The following is a 17983-nucleotide window of genomic DNA, read 5'->3' on the forward strand; positions in this document are numbered from 1 at the left end:
AACCGAGGCCGAACAGCCCCCCGGCAGGGCAGGACCCAGGGCAGGGCCCTCCGCCCCTTCCCGGCGGTTCCCGGCCGGTTCCGGCTCCTCCTCCCGAGCCGTGCCGGGGCCGGAGCGCGGCTGCGCCCGGGCCGAGTGCGACGTGGATCCGGCGGCGCCTGCGCGGGGCCGCCCTTCGCTTCCCTTCGCTTCCCTCAGCGCCGAGCCGAGCCCGCGGCCCCGCCGGGCAGCGCCGGAGGGCTCTGAGCTGTGGGCGGGGGTCCCCCGGAGCCGCCGAGGATGAGCTGGTTCAACGCCTCGCAGCTGTCCAGCTTCGCCAAGCAGGCGCTGTCGCAGGCGCAGAAGTCCATCGACCGGGTGCTGGACATCCAGGCCGAGGAGAGCCCCTGGCCCGACGCCGTCATCCCCGACTACGGTGACGGTAAGGGCAGCCGGCCGAGCCCCCTCACCTCCCTCACTGCCCCCTTCCCTGGCTCTCCCCCTCCGCTGTCTCCCGTTTAACCCCTTAACTGGGGAGGTTTAACCCGCCTCCTCCGTCCCAAGCCCCCTCTGGTTTATATAACCCACCCCTGGTCCTCTGGTGCCCCCCTGCAGGGTGACACCCACACAGAGCTGGGGCAGGCTCAGCTCAGTGCCCCGCTGCTGTCATCTGTGTCCTGCCTGTATTGCCCTGAGCTTCACATCCGTGTTCCTCAAGGCGTTATTTATTTTGGCTGAGGGGCTAAGAAGTGATAAAACCTGCTCAGTAATAAAAAAGGAGAAGCCATGCCCTTCCAGAGGCATTCATGGATTTGCTCTTTGCGACAGCAGAATAGGAGCTGAAAGGCTTGTTCACATAAACCAAGTGAAGGTTCCACTTTCCCTGGCATCAAGTTCATAATCCTCTAATATCTGTTGAAAGGAATGTGTTGGTGGAAAAGTTGTCATGGCCCTGAGTGTCTCTCTTTTACGTGTGCTAATGTGGAACCTGAAGGAATGGTCAGTCCTAAGTTGCTGTTTGGAAATGAAAGAGCAAAAAGGAGCTCTCTCATTAGAAACTTCTTTTCTGTTCCATAAATAATATCTTACAGATAAGAATAAATAAACAAAAGGATGGGAAACTAAATCATCTGAAATCAGTGTCCTTATTACAGCTATATGTAGAAGATGTGTATGTATTTGTAGGAGAAGATTATTTCCAGGTGAACCTGCATCAGGGTGAGATTTCTGAAAACTGAAAGCTGTAGCAATTGAAAGTGTTTTCCAAGCTGGTTGCTCAGCAAAGGTCAGTTTTGCATGTCTTTGTCCCTTTGTGGGCTTGGCAGTCAGTCAAGTAGTCCAGTGTCGTCTTAAATCACTGGAATTGTTTGTAGAAAACGGTGTCTTGCTTAATTTATTAAAATTTTAGACTTGTCTAAACATTTTTTAATTTTAATTTATATCTGAGTATTTATAGTAGTCCTGTAATTCATAAGGAAAGCAGCAAAGATCAGCATGCATCTGGTTTCAGGAAAAACATACTTGTTTTTAAAAGATGTCAAAATACGTTCTCAGTGTTAACAGTTCACTCAGAGCTTTTTCTGCAGCAAATGAATCATGGACAAGGTAGTAAGAAACCAGATGTTTGTGGTAATAAATCACACATTTGTAGTATTTTGGGCAGTGAGAGCAGTAGTTATCTGAATTTGAGACTTGAGGCCAACAGCTATCAACAGTTCCTGAAAGTGGAAGACAGTTTTAAATACTATAACTTGGTGTTTTTCATAGGTGCTGCTGTATAAAGTGAGCTTGATTTTAAGTAGCCTGAAATAATTGCATTACCCAGATTATATTTGCAGGTACAAAATCAAATTGGGTATAATTTTTTGATTTATCTTTCTTACCTGGGATGCCACTGAAATTTGATGCTGAAATTCTCATTATTCTTGCTGTTGACAAGTCCTGGAAAACCTGCAAGAAGTACAATAATAGGATGTTGTTTTAGAGCAGCTTCAGAACTAAACAATTCAGTATTTCTCCACAGGAGGAGAAAAAAACTCTCAGCTGGGCTGCTGACGATGTGTATTGTCAGCTCCATGCTGGTGCTTGGTGTGTGAGGAAAAATATGAAGCCTGTCACAAACTGAAAGGGCAAGAACCCTTCTCTTGGTGTAAATTCTGTAAATATTTAAAGCTTTTCCCCTCTGTTTTCTGCCGTGGTGTGTGAAGTGTTTGTGTGCTACTGGCAGATAACTTTTAAGACCTAGTAATAGTTTTCTCTTTTGTAATCTGTATGTTCTCCTCACTACAGATTTTCAGGTTGTTTTGCCTGGCCTCCTCACGCTGTGGGAAGCAGGACACCACATTTGCTTTTGCTGGTTCCCTTTGCAAAAGCAGTGCTTGCTTTTTGTGCCCAGATAGCACAGCCCTGCCCTTACAGCTCTCAAAATGCTCTGTGGGCTTGTTTCCCCTTCCCTGACACTTCTCTCCATCTGCTTTCTGGAATTGTCACTCTTGGATTTACCGGTGCAGTTTGTGTTTGGGTTCTTTCTGCTTTAAAGTTACTGTTTAACTGGGAGGGAGCAAGTTGGTTCTGTTCAGGTACTCCTGCTTTGTAGAGGTGTCTGTGTCCAGTTTAAGTCTTAAGCTTAAGGGAGACATGAAGTAATTTTCTTTTGCTTTGTTTAAAAATTGGTTCTAAGCTTTGTAAGGAAGTAATAACAAAAATGATGCTGTTTGTGTATAGTATTCACTTTAAGTTGTATGATGTTGAATATGTTCTTTTTTGAACTGTTGCATCTAAAAAGATAAATATTGAAAAAGAATACATTTTATTTTTTTTTGCCTATTTCTCCTTTTTTTTTTTTATCTCTTGTTTCAGGAACAAATTCCCTCATAAGTGGAGGATGGGATACATCTTCCTGGGGCTTGAGTTCGACTACAGAACCCCAGAATCAGCCGGTGTCGCCCACAGCAATCACCAAGCCGGTGAGGAGGACGGTAGTGGATGAATCCGAAAACTTCTTCAGTGCCTTTCTCTCCCCAACGGACGTTCAGAGTATACAGAAAAACCCAGTGGTGTCCAAGCCCCCAGCCAAATCACAGCGACCCAAAGAGGAGGTGAAAAGCACTTTGAAGGAGTCTCAGCACCCCAGTCAGCTGGAAGTGCCGGTGACCACAGAGGCAGAAGTGAAGGATTCCTCCGTAGCTGGCCTGGACTTAAAAAGCCTCGATATTCCCAAGGAGAAATCAGAAGAGAATTCTGGGCTGAAATCTGACAGTAAGCATGAAGCAAGCACAGATGAAATTACTGACAAAAAGGCATCTGCTCTAAATTTGGAAGAACCTGAGGATGCTCCTAGTGAAAAATCCAGTGTAGGAGGGGAAGGAGCAGTGGGTGCACCGGAGGGCACTTCACAGCCTCTTGGTGCAGGCACAAAAGACATGGGTTTGGAAGGAAAGGAGAGAAAGACTGAGGACAGACAAAGCAATACCCCATCACCTCCCATTAGCACTTTCTCCTCGGGCACTTCCACAACCAGTGACATTGAAGTGCTGGACCATGAAAGTGTGATAAGTGAGAGCTCTGTGAGTTCAAGACAAGAAGCTGCAGATTCCAAATCCAGCCTTCACCTCATGCAGACGTCGTTCCAGCTTTTATCCACCTCTGCCTGTGCGGATTATAATCGTTTAGATGACTTCCAAAAAATGACGGAGAGCTGTGGCTCCTCTGATGCTTTTGAAAGGATTGACTCATTCAGTGTCCAGTCCTTAGACAGCAGAAGTGTGAGTGAAATAAACTCAGATGATGAGTTATCGGGCAGGGCTTCTGCCTCAGCGTCTGCCGCTGTCAGTCCTGCTGGGCCAAAGACAGAAACAGCCGATGCCCTGAAAAATAAACCTGAAATCTTGAGTGATGCTCCTGTGTTACACGCTGAGGAAGCAGAGATGGAAGAGAGTGGGAGAAGTGCAACCCCTGTTAATTCTGAACAACCAGATGTTCTGGTTGCTGCTGTGCAAGCTCCCGAAGAACAGGTGGTGAAGGAGGAGGCCGAGCCGCAGCAGGATGCTGTGGAGCAAGTGGTAGAAGAGGACACTGAAAAGCAAGAGTTTAAAAAGGTAACTGTGAAACATGTATTGCAAACACACCCTTTAATTTCAAGTGAAACTCCTGACATCTCCTTACATTAGCTTGTTCTATATCTCAATATCAGCTTCACCATATTCGAATGAATTATCTCACCCTGTAGAAAACTGTGCTTGATGTCCTGCAGAAGAACAATACTGGTGAAATTTCTGGTCAGATAGTTTTGGGTTACACCCGACCCACCTGTTTAACATAATTGTGAAGCGTGAGTAGTGGTGGCAAACAGCACTTCAGTAGGTCAGAGCTTGATAAGTCAAATGTGTTATTTTAATTCTTTAGTGTAATTTTTTTTTCTGTGAAAGGTGGAAGAGATTCCTTGGAATATTTTGATTTGAATTGCAAAACTACAAGCCTTTAGTATTTAAGCAATAATCCAGAAAATTTTTTGCAAGCATTTTTTTTTCCCACAGACAACTATCAAAATTGGATTACATTCCAGGAGTATGATGCATGTTTTCTGAGGATAGCAGTAGTTAGTGTAAATAAGTCGTTTTTACTAGATAAATTAATGTTTGTTTTGAGCAAAAATAATCTTTACTTTTAAAAAGGAGGCAGAGCAGACTTTTTAAAGAAGATATAGATAGTGAACTGATTCAATGAAATGTGCATGGCTAGTTTAGATAGATGGAATGATTAGAAGTGTGACAAAAATAAAATACTCAAGCGTGTGGAGGCTAAACTGGAGTTTGAAGCAGTGTCCCATTCTGCTAATTTAGTGAGTGACTATTTTTTCCCATTTTCTATGACCACTTTGTTTATATTTTGTAGGGAACAGTGATAGTGGACCCCAGCAAATTTAGTCTTTCATTGGCCACATTGAGCTACACGTACAGAATCTGTTCCATTTGTTCACATTTGCTTGTATATTTATTTCTCTATATTCAGCTTTCCAAAACTCTAGTATTAAGAAATTACTTTGATGATGTGATCTAAGAGCTCTTGACTCTTCTTGAAAGTTTTCTTCCCCCATCTGATGCTCTTCTGATGCTTTGTGCTAATGTTTCACAGAAGAGACTTTCCCATATAAGTTATTCTGTGATTCTGTAAAGAATAGTATAAGGAGCCCTGGAAGTCTTAATGCTTAATGTAAGCTATAGATTTATAGGCTGTCAACTCTTCTTAAAAACTTCATTTATAATGAAATATATCTGTTGATGATTTTGTTGAGGAACTTAACTGAGCCACATGTGCTGATTTAGTAGGATTTCTTACAGCTGTAGAAAACAGTTATCTTTGTGTTTAGATACTGCTTAGTTCTAAAAGAATGTGGCAGAAACATGGTAATCCTCACTGACTTTTACCTCAAATTCTTAAAAGCTTTGACAATTTGAGCTTTAAATGGTCTTGGGAGGGAATGGAGGGGGGGAAAGGGGAAGCCTGCCCCTCTTGTGTTTTAATTGTCCCATTCATCTGATCTTTATCTGTAAAAACATTGTCCAGATGATTGATTCATTAACTGAGAAACTGGAGAAGAGGGAAATACAGTTATTAAGTGCTAGTAAAGAAAAGGCACGTCTGGAAGAAGCTTATGATAACCTAAAAGAGTAAGTATGAAAATCCACACAGTAGTGGGTGTAACTGTGACTTTGCTGTAATACAGTCTTAAACAATACATAAACCAAGTAGCTTCATGTCTAGAGCAAAGGTTGCACTGCTTGGGAAGGGTGGAAATAACAATTGCATATGCTGTGATGGGATTTTTTTAAAGATAATGTTGTTTCTTGGGGCCAAAATCTCTTTTGGGAAGAGGCTGGTGAAAGATTTTTCAGTGAGCAAGCAGTAGGAATGACAAACATGTAGAGTCAGGCTTGGTTATTAATAAAGATCTTTATAATATCACTGGATTCAGCTATTAAGGGAGACTGACTTTTCTCATACAGAGGTATAAACCCAGTTTACTAAGTACTTTGCTGACTAAAATGTAGGCAGTGAAAGTGGTAGAAAGTGGTAGAAGGGCTGGTTTTAGGAAAAACCTGAATTCATTATTTAATTTGGTTAAAATTAAAAGGGGAAAAATGGAAAGTTGTATTTACCAGTTCACTGATTAAATACCAAGTTTAAAAATTCGAAGATGATCTGTGAAGCTACTGTTTAATGACTAAATTGATCTTAAACTTAAAAAACACATTAAATAATTTGCCCTATATATGGTGCAGACTATGGTTAATTATAAAAATACTTTATTAAGGGGCAAAACATTTAAGATAAATCAACTATTTAATTGTTTTCATGGGTAAATTACAGAATTAATAAAGATCTTTGATTAGTATTTCTAATATGGATGTGGGGTTTTTTGACCTCTGCTTAACGTGTGTAAAATAAATAAAACACTTTTTAAAAGCATTTAAGACAACCTGTTGCAAACTGTTTGGAATGTGACATAATGATGCAACTGTTCTGAACTGTTAATTTTAAATGTAGTGAAATGTTTCGAATGAAAGAAGAGAGCAGTAGCCTTTCATCTCTTAAAGAGGAGTTTGCTCAGCGAATTGCAGATGCTGAGAAGAAGCTCCAGCTAGCCTGCAAGGAGAGAGATGCAGCTAAAAAGGTAATTTGGCTTTTTAGTGAAATTAATACTTATTATTTTAGGACACAGTTATATTTCTTGAGGTTTAATTGCTAAAAATTGAGCTAGGGAAAAGCCTGAGTCTGACAGGTGCTGTCTGATGCTGTTAGAAACCAGCATAAGCTGGTTTTAGCCATCCAGGCTGCTTGGTATTTCCTTGGTGTTTTTAAGTTAGTTTGGTTTGGGGAAGAAAAAGGGTTTAAGGTCTGCTCTCATTCACCTTGTACCTGTATATGCATTTGCATTGGTGTGAGGGAGAATGGCCTGAGGATGTGAGGAAGTGAGGAAGTGGTGAAGAATGAGAACAGCTTCTTTAGAGGATTAACTGGTAGGAAAATTAAGGGCTGATGACAGATTGATTTGGAATGAGCAAAGAAATCTGCAGCAACAAAGTTTATGGGGTTTAAACGTTCCTGACCTGATATCACAGCATTACATTTCGTAGCTTAATGCAAAAAAGGAAACTCAAATCTGTGACTGGAATACAAATATTTTTCACAGTTGTTTGTCACTGTAGGTGTCACTCTGTTGACACAGTAGTGAGTTGAAATAGAATTACCCAATACCTGTGTATGAATAGGACAGGTTGTTTTTGCAACACTGCAGAAGTTTCAAGAATAGAAAATTAAATGGATGGAGGAGTTGGAACAAATTGTACGGAGGATTTACAGACTCTCAATCCTTGGAGGTTTTTAAAACTTGATGGAATAAGGCTCTGAGCAATCTGTTTTGATCAGATAATCTCCAGAGTTCTCTTTCAACCTAAATTGTTTTCCATGAAAATTTCCTCCTTTTTTGAGAGGAAGGGGTGAGAATAAAAAGGTGATCAGTGGAGCTCACTGCATGTTTTTTCCTAAATGTATTGTAATAAATGGTTCTAAGTATTTTATCCTACTATTTAGGAAGTAAAGACTGTTAAAGAAGAACTGGCTACTAGACTTAATACCAATGAAACTGCTGAATTACTGAAAGAAAAAGAAGAACAAATCAAAGGATTAATGGAGGAAGGTGAGAATTAAATATTTTTTAAACAGTAAAAATGTGGAGAGTAGTTTGAAATGTACTGCTCTTGCATACGAGTCTTCTTTATGCAAAAAATGCAAAATTGGAAGCTTTTTGCATGTTTCTGAAAGTCTGAAGCATTCATTGAGTAGCAAAGAGCAACAGGAGGGGTCAGGCAGGTACAGGTGGCTGGAGAGATGCTTCCTGCAGGGAGCATTAAAGGGGCTGTGAGATAGAACCAGTGTGTGCAGTACAACACACCGTGTTCCATTCAGCAGAAATCTAATTAGGGCATTGTTAAGGCATTTCTACACTGTCTCCTTTAATACTGTTTAATTTTGTAAGTAAAATATAGTTTCTAAACAGACCATTTTATTTTTTTCCTGATATGATGAACTCATTTGCTTCACTTTCAAAGCGATTCACATCCTGTCTCACTATAGTTGAGTGTAACAAGGTCATCCTGGGATAAGGTAGATTTAAAACTTAGGAACTTCCATGAAAAAATGCAAGAATAAGCATTTCCTTCCTTATTTGGTTATTATTTTCATGGGACTGAGGAGCAAGGCAGGTGTGAATAGAGAGAATCCATAGAATATCAGCAATATGCCTTAGCTTTATACTGATTTTCTTCACAGGAGAAAAGCTTTCCAAACAGCAGCTGCACAATTCCAACATTATTAAGAAATTAAGAGCCAAAGAGAAAGAGAGAGAAAATATTAACACAAAACAGAGCAAAAAGATTAAGGAATTGGAAGAGGAGTTGCAGCATTTAAAACAGGTATTTGTTGATTTTTTTTTTTACAACTTTTTATATTAACTGCAGAGTTGCCTTTCAGAGGGGCTCTTGACAGACTGAATATTCTTTTCGTTTCTGGGAGACTTCCCTATTTCATAGAATTATAGAATGGTTTGGGATGGAAGGGACCTTAAAGATCATGTTGTTCCAACCCCCCTGCCATGGGCAGGGACACCTTCCGCTAGACTTGGTTGCTCAGAGCTTCATCCAACCTGGCCTTGAACACTTCCACCCACAACTTCTCTGGGTAACCTGTGCCAGGGCCTCACCATTTCACATTATTGGAACACTGAGTTGTGATTTATGTGTATATTCTCATTAAAACTGCAGTCAGGTGTCTTTCCAGCTGCTTGTTTGCACTTGCACTGCTGTTGCCAGGTGAGCCACCCAAATTCAATACACTGAATTTTGGTTGGAAAACATGCACCAGCAAAATTTGGGCTGTGATTTAATCAAGATCTTACAAGCAGCAGACTCAGTAAGTATGTGAAACTGGTGAAGAGCAGCCCCCTCCTATGAGGAAGGTGGGGGAGCAAAACCTTTCCCTTTTAGCAAAGTGTCAGATGGGTTTAGTCATTTTATGTAACTTCATCCCAAATTGGTTGCCACAGTTGTTGCTGTGCTCAGGCAGCATGGCCTGCCCCAGGTCCTGGGGACTGTCTCATGTTTCTTGTTTGCACTCTGACAGGTGCTTGATGGCAAGGAGGACCTTGAGAAGCAGCATCGAGACAGCATTAAACAACTGAACAGTGTTGTAGAGCGACAAGAAAAGGATCTTGCTAAACTTCAGGCAGAGGTGGAAGACCTTGAAGAGAGGAACAGAAGTGTCCAGGCAGCACTTGACAGTGCATACAAGTAAGCAATCACATCTGCAGATTCTGTGCCTCTTTCTTGTGCAATGCTTGTGAAATGTTTATATATAAAAAAGTTACTTGTGAAGTCACTGTTGGCATTGTATAAACTGTAAATGCGTTGAGGTTTTTTTTGTTTGTTTGTTTATTTTTCTCCCTAGGGAACTTGCAGATCTTCATAAAGCTAATGCTACAAAGGACAGTGAGGCTCAGGAAGCAGCCTTAAGTAGGGAAATGAAAGCAAAGGAAGAGCTTGGGTTAGCTCTGGAAAAGGCCCAGGAGGAGGCTCGGCAGCAACAAGAAGCTTTGGCAATTCAGGTGGGTCTTGAGTACAGTCAGTAAACTTTTTAACTGAACAAATGACTGTGCTGAGGTGGAGTGTGCACCTGACATCATGAACCAGGTGCAATATGAGGTGGAACTCATTTTTGTTTACTTGGCAAATACCCAGTGGATTTCTTTCCAGTTGAATTTGTTCAGTCTTGAGCAGTAGTTGTGCTAAGCTTTAAAATATTAATTTTATTTCAAAATACTTATAATTGTATAAATGAAATTACTTGGACAGGCTCTGTGTTAAGGTTGTAATAGCCTTACCATGGTGCAAAATTCAAGAAATGTATGGAATTTTTCAGTGATAATCAGTGTAACTATTTGCACGCAAAAACAAAGCCTTTGCTTGTAAACAGACATACCCTGTCTAACAGTGTTTAAAAATGGTGTAGGACTGTGGCACTGAAGAGGTGATACTATAACTTTCAGCAAGAGTTTAGTAACAATTACTTGCTTACTTAGGTGGCAGACCTGAGGCTGGCACTGCAACGTGCAGAGCAGCAGGCAGCAAGAAAGGAAGATTATTTACGCCAGGAAATTGGTGAACTACAACAGGTACTATAACAAAGAGGTGATGCCAACTTGTATCTGCAAGGAGGGTTTCTAAAAACTGAAAGTAAAATGCTACCATGGCATTAATAGCCTGAAAGAGAGCATTTGTTTTCCTTGTTACCTGCATGATTTGTCCTGTGTAGAGGAAAAATAAAAATATTAAAGGAAATGGTTTTTTAAATCACATGGTGGACAAAATAGTATTTTTTTATGATGCCTCTTAAATGTAATGCTGTCCTTTTAATATAAGACAAAGTACAGACATGAAGTTTGTGGTAGTCATCTAAAATTGCTGACAAATGTGTTTTGAATGACTCTTTAGCTGCTTCTTAAAAATATTTTTATGGTTTTCAGGTCCAGGAGATAGATTGTTGCCAAAATGTTTCAAATGATGTTCCAGAGGGCTGGACATTTCTGGACCCTTGCTCTGTGATTTATGTAAAAATGTTAAACTTCTCTCTTGGAATATGACAGCTAGGAGTTTGAACCCATAAACATTGACTGTAAAGCAATAATCTTAGAATGTTAAGCAGCTGCTGTGCATTTAGTTGAATTCTCTATTAATCTTTGAATCCATCATATGATTTCAAAGCTTAGTTATATTTGATTTGTGATTTCAGAGACTCCAAGAAGCAGAGAACAGGAACCAAGAACTGAGCCAAAGTGTCACATCCGCTACACGGCCCCTGCTCCGGCAGATAGAAAATCTTCAGGCCACGCTGGGAGCACAGACCTCTGCATGGGAAAAACTGGAAAAGAACCTTTCTGACAGACTCGGTAAGATATTTTTAGCTTTTACTGAGCTGTGGGGCTCTTGATGAAAATGTGAGATGCCTGAAGGTAAAAGTAAAGGACTTGACACTTCCCTGGTGCGTAGCTGGTGGACCAGAAAAGATGAGCACAAAATGCTTTCCTTTAAGGAAATGGTGAGGGGGGAATTATGCTAAGGTTCTTGGCCAAGTAATCCACTGTTTCTCTTTAAAACACAATATAAGATGAGATGGAGGTGTTAAGGTTTTCATGTCCTTACAGCATCTAGCAGAAGGATGGGCACCGAGACACTGAAAGTATCCCAGAATGGAGGCTGGTGCTTAGATTCCAAATTGTAAAGTTTGGAATCATTTACTTACCTAACTGCATAGGTGATGATACATATATTTGTTGATACAGTAGTAACCTATAGCTTTAAATGAAAAATACTTAAAAAGCCCATAGGTGGGGGCTTTTTTAAGAGAAATTTTATTTCCTTTCTGGAGACAGTCTGTAGTTGTATATTGCATTCTGAAAGAGTATGAAATCTCTCTCCTGTGTCGCTCTGATCCTCTGACTGTGGTGGAAAATACCTAATTTCCTTTACAAAAGAAAACAAGATATATTTTTAAAAACCCCTCAAATTCAGTTTTGATGCATAAATAAATGGCCCCTGTTATAGATGTTTGATGAAAAAATGTTAAATTCCTTGTTTTTCCTAATATTAGGTGAGTCTCAAACTCTTCTAGCAGCAGCTGCTGAGAGAGAACGGGCTGCTACAGAAGAACTTCTTGCTAATAAAATTCAGATGTCTTCTTCTGAATCTCAGAATAGTCTTTTAAGGCAAGAAAATACACGCCTTCAGGCTCAGCTGGAAGTGGAGAGAACCAAATTGAAGAAAATGGAAAACGAAAACAGTAGGTGAGTTGCATTTTTGGTTAAACAGCATTTTGTTAAAATTGTAGTGAAATGGAGTGTCGATATGACTATGCAAAATGTTGGCAACTGCTGATGTTGTCCAACTTCTTAAGGATATTGTGTTTCATGCTAAAGATTGGAGGGTGTTACATTCATAATGTTTTATAGCCCTGAAGCTATGTTTGTTTTAAAAACATAGGAATCTAAACAGAAAATACTTAGTGACTTTCTCTACCTGTTTCCTTCCTCAATGTGTAGGTATGAGGTTGAACTAGAAGGGCTCAAAGATGAGTATGCAAAAACCTTGGAAGATGCAAAGAAAGAAAAGGTATTGCCTAGTGCATCTTTATTCTGTGTTATCATTGAAGTCTGAGCTAGCAGGATGTTAACAACCTGTATTTATTTGTGCAGACACTGCTGGCTACTCAGTTAGAAATGGAGAGGATGAAAGTGGAACAGGAAAGAAAGAAGGCAATTCTCGTGCAGGAAGCAGCAAAGGAGAAGGTACCAAAGCCCAACATCTCCAAGTCTTATTGATATTATCATTATTTTAGTAGATATCTATAACCTGAAACTTAGAGTAGATATCTATACCTGGCAGTATATACAGCACATGCTGTCAGCTTGGGCACTGGGGACTTGGCTCTCTCTTTATTGTGACTGCCTTTTATTCCCAGTGAAATAAATGTTGTGTTAGACTCACTGAAATACATTTTGACTATTTACTTGAGAAGAGATGAAATATAGATAATGATTGTTTTAATCATCTGAGGTTTTTGAGTGCTCTTGTATTCTCTCTCTTCTGAAGTTACTTGTTTTCTTTGCTTAGACTACTAGCATTGCTTCCACTCAATTCCTGTTTTGTTTCACATGATTGTGTGTAATTACCACATGCTTTCCAGATGAAGTCACAAGTCTCAGAGCAGTCCTCAGTAGTCCTTAACTTTGCTACTGCTAATTAGCAGTTGGTATTCAAGTAGAACTGTTTGTATGATTGGTTTCTTACCTTCTCCAGTTCTAAAATCTAAGTTCTTTATCTTTCAGAGGCCAGCATTCTTGTAGATGCTGCCTGGAAAAAGAGGCCAGTCTATTAGGAAGGTATATTAGTAAAGTATGTGAGAAATCTCAGAATTTAATTCATACACTTTATTTGGGAAAAAAAAAAGTATTAACATTCATTGTAAAAAGAGACTTCCTTCTGGGTGTGAGATACTCTTCCATTTGGGCGTACAAAACTGCCTCTGAATCTCCCTTGGCTACTTGAGAGGAACTCTTTTGGTGTAATTTGCAGCTTCTGTCTTCATTTCCAGAAAAGTCTGAGAACTTGGTCAGAGACTATAAGTGTTATAGCACAGACACTCTTCGTTGTTGAACTTTCATATGTTTTAGGGATAAAGGAAATAGAAAGTTTATCTATCACATAGTGTCCTATAGTGGTGAAAAAAGGCAGTCTTTTTACAGAATCTGTCTTTTGCAATGTTGTGAACTTTTTTCTTTGTGTAACTGGTGATGTTGTCTGTTGTTGTTTGTGTTTAAGGATCGGAAGTCATTTACAGTTGAAACTGTTTCAAGTACTCCATCAATGTCACGCTCTAGTTCCATAAGTGGGGTGGAAATGGCAGGACTTCAAACCTCTTTCCTCTCACAGGTAGGATATATCACCTATATTGCCTTTTATTTTTTTTGACAGACTACTTATTTTGCTCCTCAAGAAGTTTTATTAAATGTAGAAAATAACTCTTGAAGAGTGTATTGGCCTTAGACAAGCTAACTTCCTGTGCACAAACACCTAAAACCTGCTTACAAGATGTCTGTGGTTGTAAAACACATGTGAAAGGCAGGTGAAACTACAACTTTTATTGCAGAGTGATATATACATGTATTGGTGCTGAGTTCACATGTAAGGAGCTATCCCAAACCGTGCCTATTTACCTTAAGGTTTTGTTTTAAAAACAAACTTTAAACATCAAAATGCTTGCCTAGCACAGTATAATTGTAAATCTCAAAGGATGCAATACTTAGGAGAAGGTGGATTTCAAAGTGTGCATGTTTTAATTTAGTTTTAAGCTTCTCTAACCTTCTGTTTGTAGGATGATCCTCATGATCACTCGTTTGGACCAACAGCTACTAGTGGGAGCAACCTCTATGATGCCATAAGGATGGGAGCAGGTTCAAGTATAATTGAAAACCTTCAGTCACAGCTAAAACTAAGAGAAGGAGAGATTTCACATCTACAGGTACTGTGGTCACTCTTACATACCCAAACAGTGTTTACAAGTGTAAATACTAATGCAATTGATGTTATGTTGTGGGTTTTTATTCAGAAAGCTTGGTCACTTTTATGGCACTTCTGTGAACCAGAGTAGCTGCTGGAGATATGTGTAGGGATGAGCACCTTTGTTTGGGCAAGGACCTATCCAGAAAACTTGTCAGATAAACAAAAAAGGGAAAAACCCCAAAGCACTGCTCAGATTAGAGAAGAAAGCGAGAGTGCTTCCAAGGTGTGCTGTCTCAGAGTCTGACACAATAAAAAGCCTTAATTACTGCATCAAAGTATTTTTTTTTTGTAAATACAGTAAATTCTTTCCTTCTCCTTATTGTTGTATGTGTTTACCTCAGCTGGAAATTGGAAACCTTGAGAAAACTCGATCAATAATGGCAGAAGAACTGGTTAAATTAACAAATCAAAATGATGAACTGGAAGAAAAAGTGAAGGAAATACCAAAATTACGCACACAGTTAAAGGTAAATGTATTTCTGTTGTAAATCCATGTCAAATTTATGTAACTGGAGTTTTTATTAGGAATGCCCCTATCAGTTTAGGATTATATTCAAGTCTCTCCCTAATAATAAATGACTGAGGATTTGGGATTTTTATAGAGTAAAATCTGAAAATGCCCACTCTGTAGCTGGGTAGTGACCTCAAAACACAGTTGTTGGAAATGTGTGCTGTGCAGAAGATTTTGTGCTAAATCAGGGAGGGAACATTCTTGTTTCTGTCATTTAAGACACTTGGCTGGAACTGGACTTTTTAGTAGAGGGGGTGTTTTGATAAATAGCATGGATTTGAGAGGTTGATGCAGAAGCTGAATGAGTGTCTGGTAGAAATACAGGAAAGAGGACAAATAGTTTAATCCTCATGTTTAAGAATTTAAATGGAAATATTTGGGAATTATCATTATTCTATACATACAGAATGTTCAGTTTTCTGCTGAAATATTTCACAAACTGGTAATTCCTGTAGTAAAACTGTGTAGTTTTCTAACTGTTTTTAGTGCTTATAGCACTAAAGGTGCTTTAGTACAGCCTCTGAAGCCAGCACTAATTCTCTGTAGGATCTTTGGAATATCTTCTTTTTAATATCTGGAGTATAAATCTAGCCATGTTCAAACACAAAGTATTTCTGAAGAGTTTATGGTGTGCTTCACTGTAGTTATATTTTGATAAAGCAATGCTACACTTACTTCCCTGAGTAGTGTAAAACGTTGTCCCAGGAGCAACTTTTTTAATGTTGAAAACCAGTCAGATAACAAACTTGTCCTTGCAGGATTTGGATCAAAGATACAACACAATTCTCCAGATGTATGGAGAGAAGGCAGAGGAAGCTGAGGAACTCCGACTGGATCTGGAAGATGTGAAAAACATGTACAAGACTCAGATAGATGAACTTTTAAGACAAAGACAAAATTAATTCCTGCTGGAACTCTTAACATTATATGTTAACAGACTGTAAAGATAACTGTTTATGTAAATGATGAATTTAAATGTCTTGTAAAAAATAACTGTATCATAGAAAATGTGACTATATCATAGAGTTCCTATGTTGACAGAAAAATCAATGCTTTAAGTGTCCCATTCTGTCTGCAGTTAAATTATTTGTGCAATATTTAATTTTTTTTTTCAGTCATCCCTTTATTTAAGTCTTTGCTAAATGGTGGGTCATTTTACTTGTAAACAGTAGCAGAGATGATGGTTGTTACCTCATGAGACAGCACTGGAAGGCATGAGTTGTACTAAAACAGCCCTTGATTCATAATTCCTGTAAACCTATGAAAATCACATTAGAAGTCTTTCCTAAGTGTTCTTCATATGAGTTTTTCTAAAACCTGATCAGTTAATTTTTAATAACAAAATAGCAGTGACTTGCTGTCTGAAGCATAATTGGTGGATATTTTTATGACAGCAGAATCTTACATTTGTACTTGCAACATCTGAACATGTTAGGGTGATTATTCTTAAATCAGATTAGTCTGACTATTTTACACTAAGTCCTCTAAAGCAGAGTGTGAGACTCAGATGACACTTTAAATTACAACTTCATCTTGTGTATTGCTCATGTTCTTATGAACAGTGTAGAGACAACAGCTCTGCTTGTAATTGTAAATGTGTCTAATTTTAACACCAGAAATCTGAGCCACTAAATATTTATCCTAGATTTAGTTGCTGATTTTATAACAGTAGCTAAAACAGTTCAGAAGAATGCAGAAAACTCGTTCTTTTTTAAAAATAAGTTGCTGCAGCTCTCATGGTCCCTTGTATACAAGTAGCAGGGTTTAGCCTTTCTGTAAAATTGTACTGTGACTTAATATACTTTTCAAGCCAGTCTCCAGTGGCTTCAAAGTATTTCTCATGCCATTCCTTAAGCAAGGTATTGGTCAAACAGCATCCATGTGACTTGGAGTTGAGCTGCATTTTTGGTAATGTCAGAGGAAACGTTTGAATTGGACCCTTGGGAATGCTGAGAATCGCGGGAAGGAGTTTTCGCCTTCCTCTCTGCATTCCAGAGGCCAAATATTTTGCTGCATTTCGGAACCTACTCGTGTGAAATATTCAGCAGTCGAAATTCTTTGCTTATCATACCAGTGCCTCTGTTGGGAAAGGGTTTTTTTTTTCCCAGATCTGTGCACGTTGTAATTTGGGAACTCTCTTCCTGCTTGGGTATTTGGTGGCCTGAGAGAGACAAAGGATGTAAAGGATGAGAAATTGCTTCTGGAGAAAAGTCTCTCGGTAACATGGTTTTACTATTGGTGTTAAGGATTTATTCCTCACTGGGAGAACAGTTAATTCACTGAAGGTACACAGGCAAGGGTATGTTCCTGTAAAATCCTAGTCCAACTTGAGGTTCAGGCAGTTACTCTGAACATTTCAATAATGCCATAGAGCAAAAACACTAAAATTTGTTATAACTCCCCATCTGTCACAGAAACTTTAACTGCTTTAATATTAAATACTTTTTTCTTTTCCTTTTTTTTTTTTTAATGGGGAGGTGGGAGGGAACTATCCTCTTACTGTTTTCATTTCAGATTTGGAAACCATGGTGATTTCATTTTTTTCCTGAAAACCTCAGAATTTAACACTTTTCCTTCATATTGAAGCACAGTTGGTTGCTCTAAGTTTCAAAAAAGCCCCAAACCAACCAACCCCAAACAAAAAACCACTCCTTATAAAAGCACTTTCTGGAGCTTTACTGATTTATTGTGTATTAGAATTATGATGTGCAAAGGTTAGTTCAGCCTTCTCTTAAGAAAACAACTCTTATGATGGTCAAAGATTAGCAATTCTGTTCAGCTTTTATCTGCTACAGGAAATCAATAAATGGCTTGTTTTCAGCACTTTTTTACAATCTTGGTAGACAAATGCAGTACTCTAAAAACAAAAAAAAATCATCCTTTGAACTTTTATTGGGATCTGTTGCTGCCAGTGCTTTTGAAGGTAACATTTCCTGTGTAATTCGTGAGTAGATGCTCCTGAAGGGCTGACACAGGCAGTTCTGAGAATATCTTGGGCTATCTTGGATTTTCAGGAAGAGCTTTGTAAATGGGAAATTTTAATATGCAGTCAGCATTAACTGTTTTCAATGTAAAAACATTTGACAGGTATTAGATTTTTAAATTTTACAAAAGTAGATGTAAATATTTTTATTGACTATTTTTGGATTCTTTATTCCCATTTAGTGCAACCTTTACTATCACCTGAGAATCAGATGGCCTTCTGTGTCTTAATCATCAAAGCCTTAGAAAACAAGGTGGCTGTTGGAAGGTAACATAGACTTTAAAGTATTCTGGTTTGGTCATCTTTGGCATAATTCTTGTATGCTTGTTTTGAAGAAAC

At 39.1% G+C, this 17983-nt stretch overlaps 1 protein-coding gene across 1 annotated transcript; it reads left to right on the top strand.

The window, feature by feature from the left end:
• The first annotated feature begins 134 nt into the window (after window positions 1-134).
• On the top strand, window positions 135-17113 carry TMF1 (TATA element modulatory factor 1). The gene is made up of 17 exons (XM_051788787.1): window positions 135-421; window positions 2839-4076; window positions 5545-5648; window positions 6526-6652; window positions 7573-7678; window positions 8311-8453; window positions 9160-9326; window positions 9484-9640; window positions 10115-10207; window positions 10825-10981; window positions 11683-11875; window positions 12131-12200; window positions 12284-12376; window positions 13410-13520; window positions 13963-14109; window positions 14492-14617; window positions 15420-17113. The coding sequence occupies exons 1-17, from the start codon at window positions 280-282 to the stop codon at window positions 15561-15563; spliced, it is 3318 nt and encodes a 1105-aa protein (XP_051644747.1). The 5' UTR covers window positions 135-279; the 3' UTR covers window positions 15564-17113.
• Window positions 17114-17983: the final 870 nt, after the last annotated feature.

Source organism: Manacus candei, unplaced genomic scaffold, assembly GCF_025592945.1.
Source record: "Manacus candei isolate 608988 ecotype Guabito, Panama unplaced genomic scaffold, ASM2559294v1 h1tg000025l, whole genome shotgun sequence".
Classification (NCBI taxonomy): Eukaryota; Metazoa; Chordata; class Aves; order Passeriformes; family Pipridae; genus Manacus; species Manacus candei.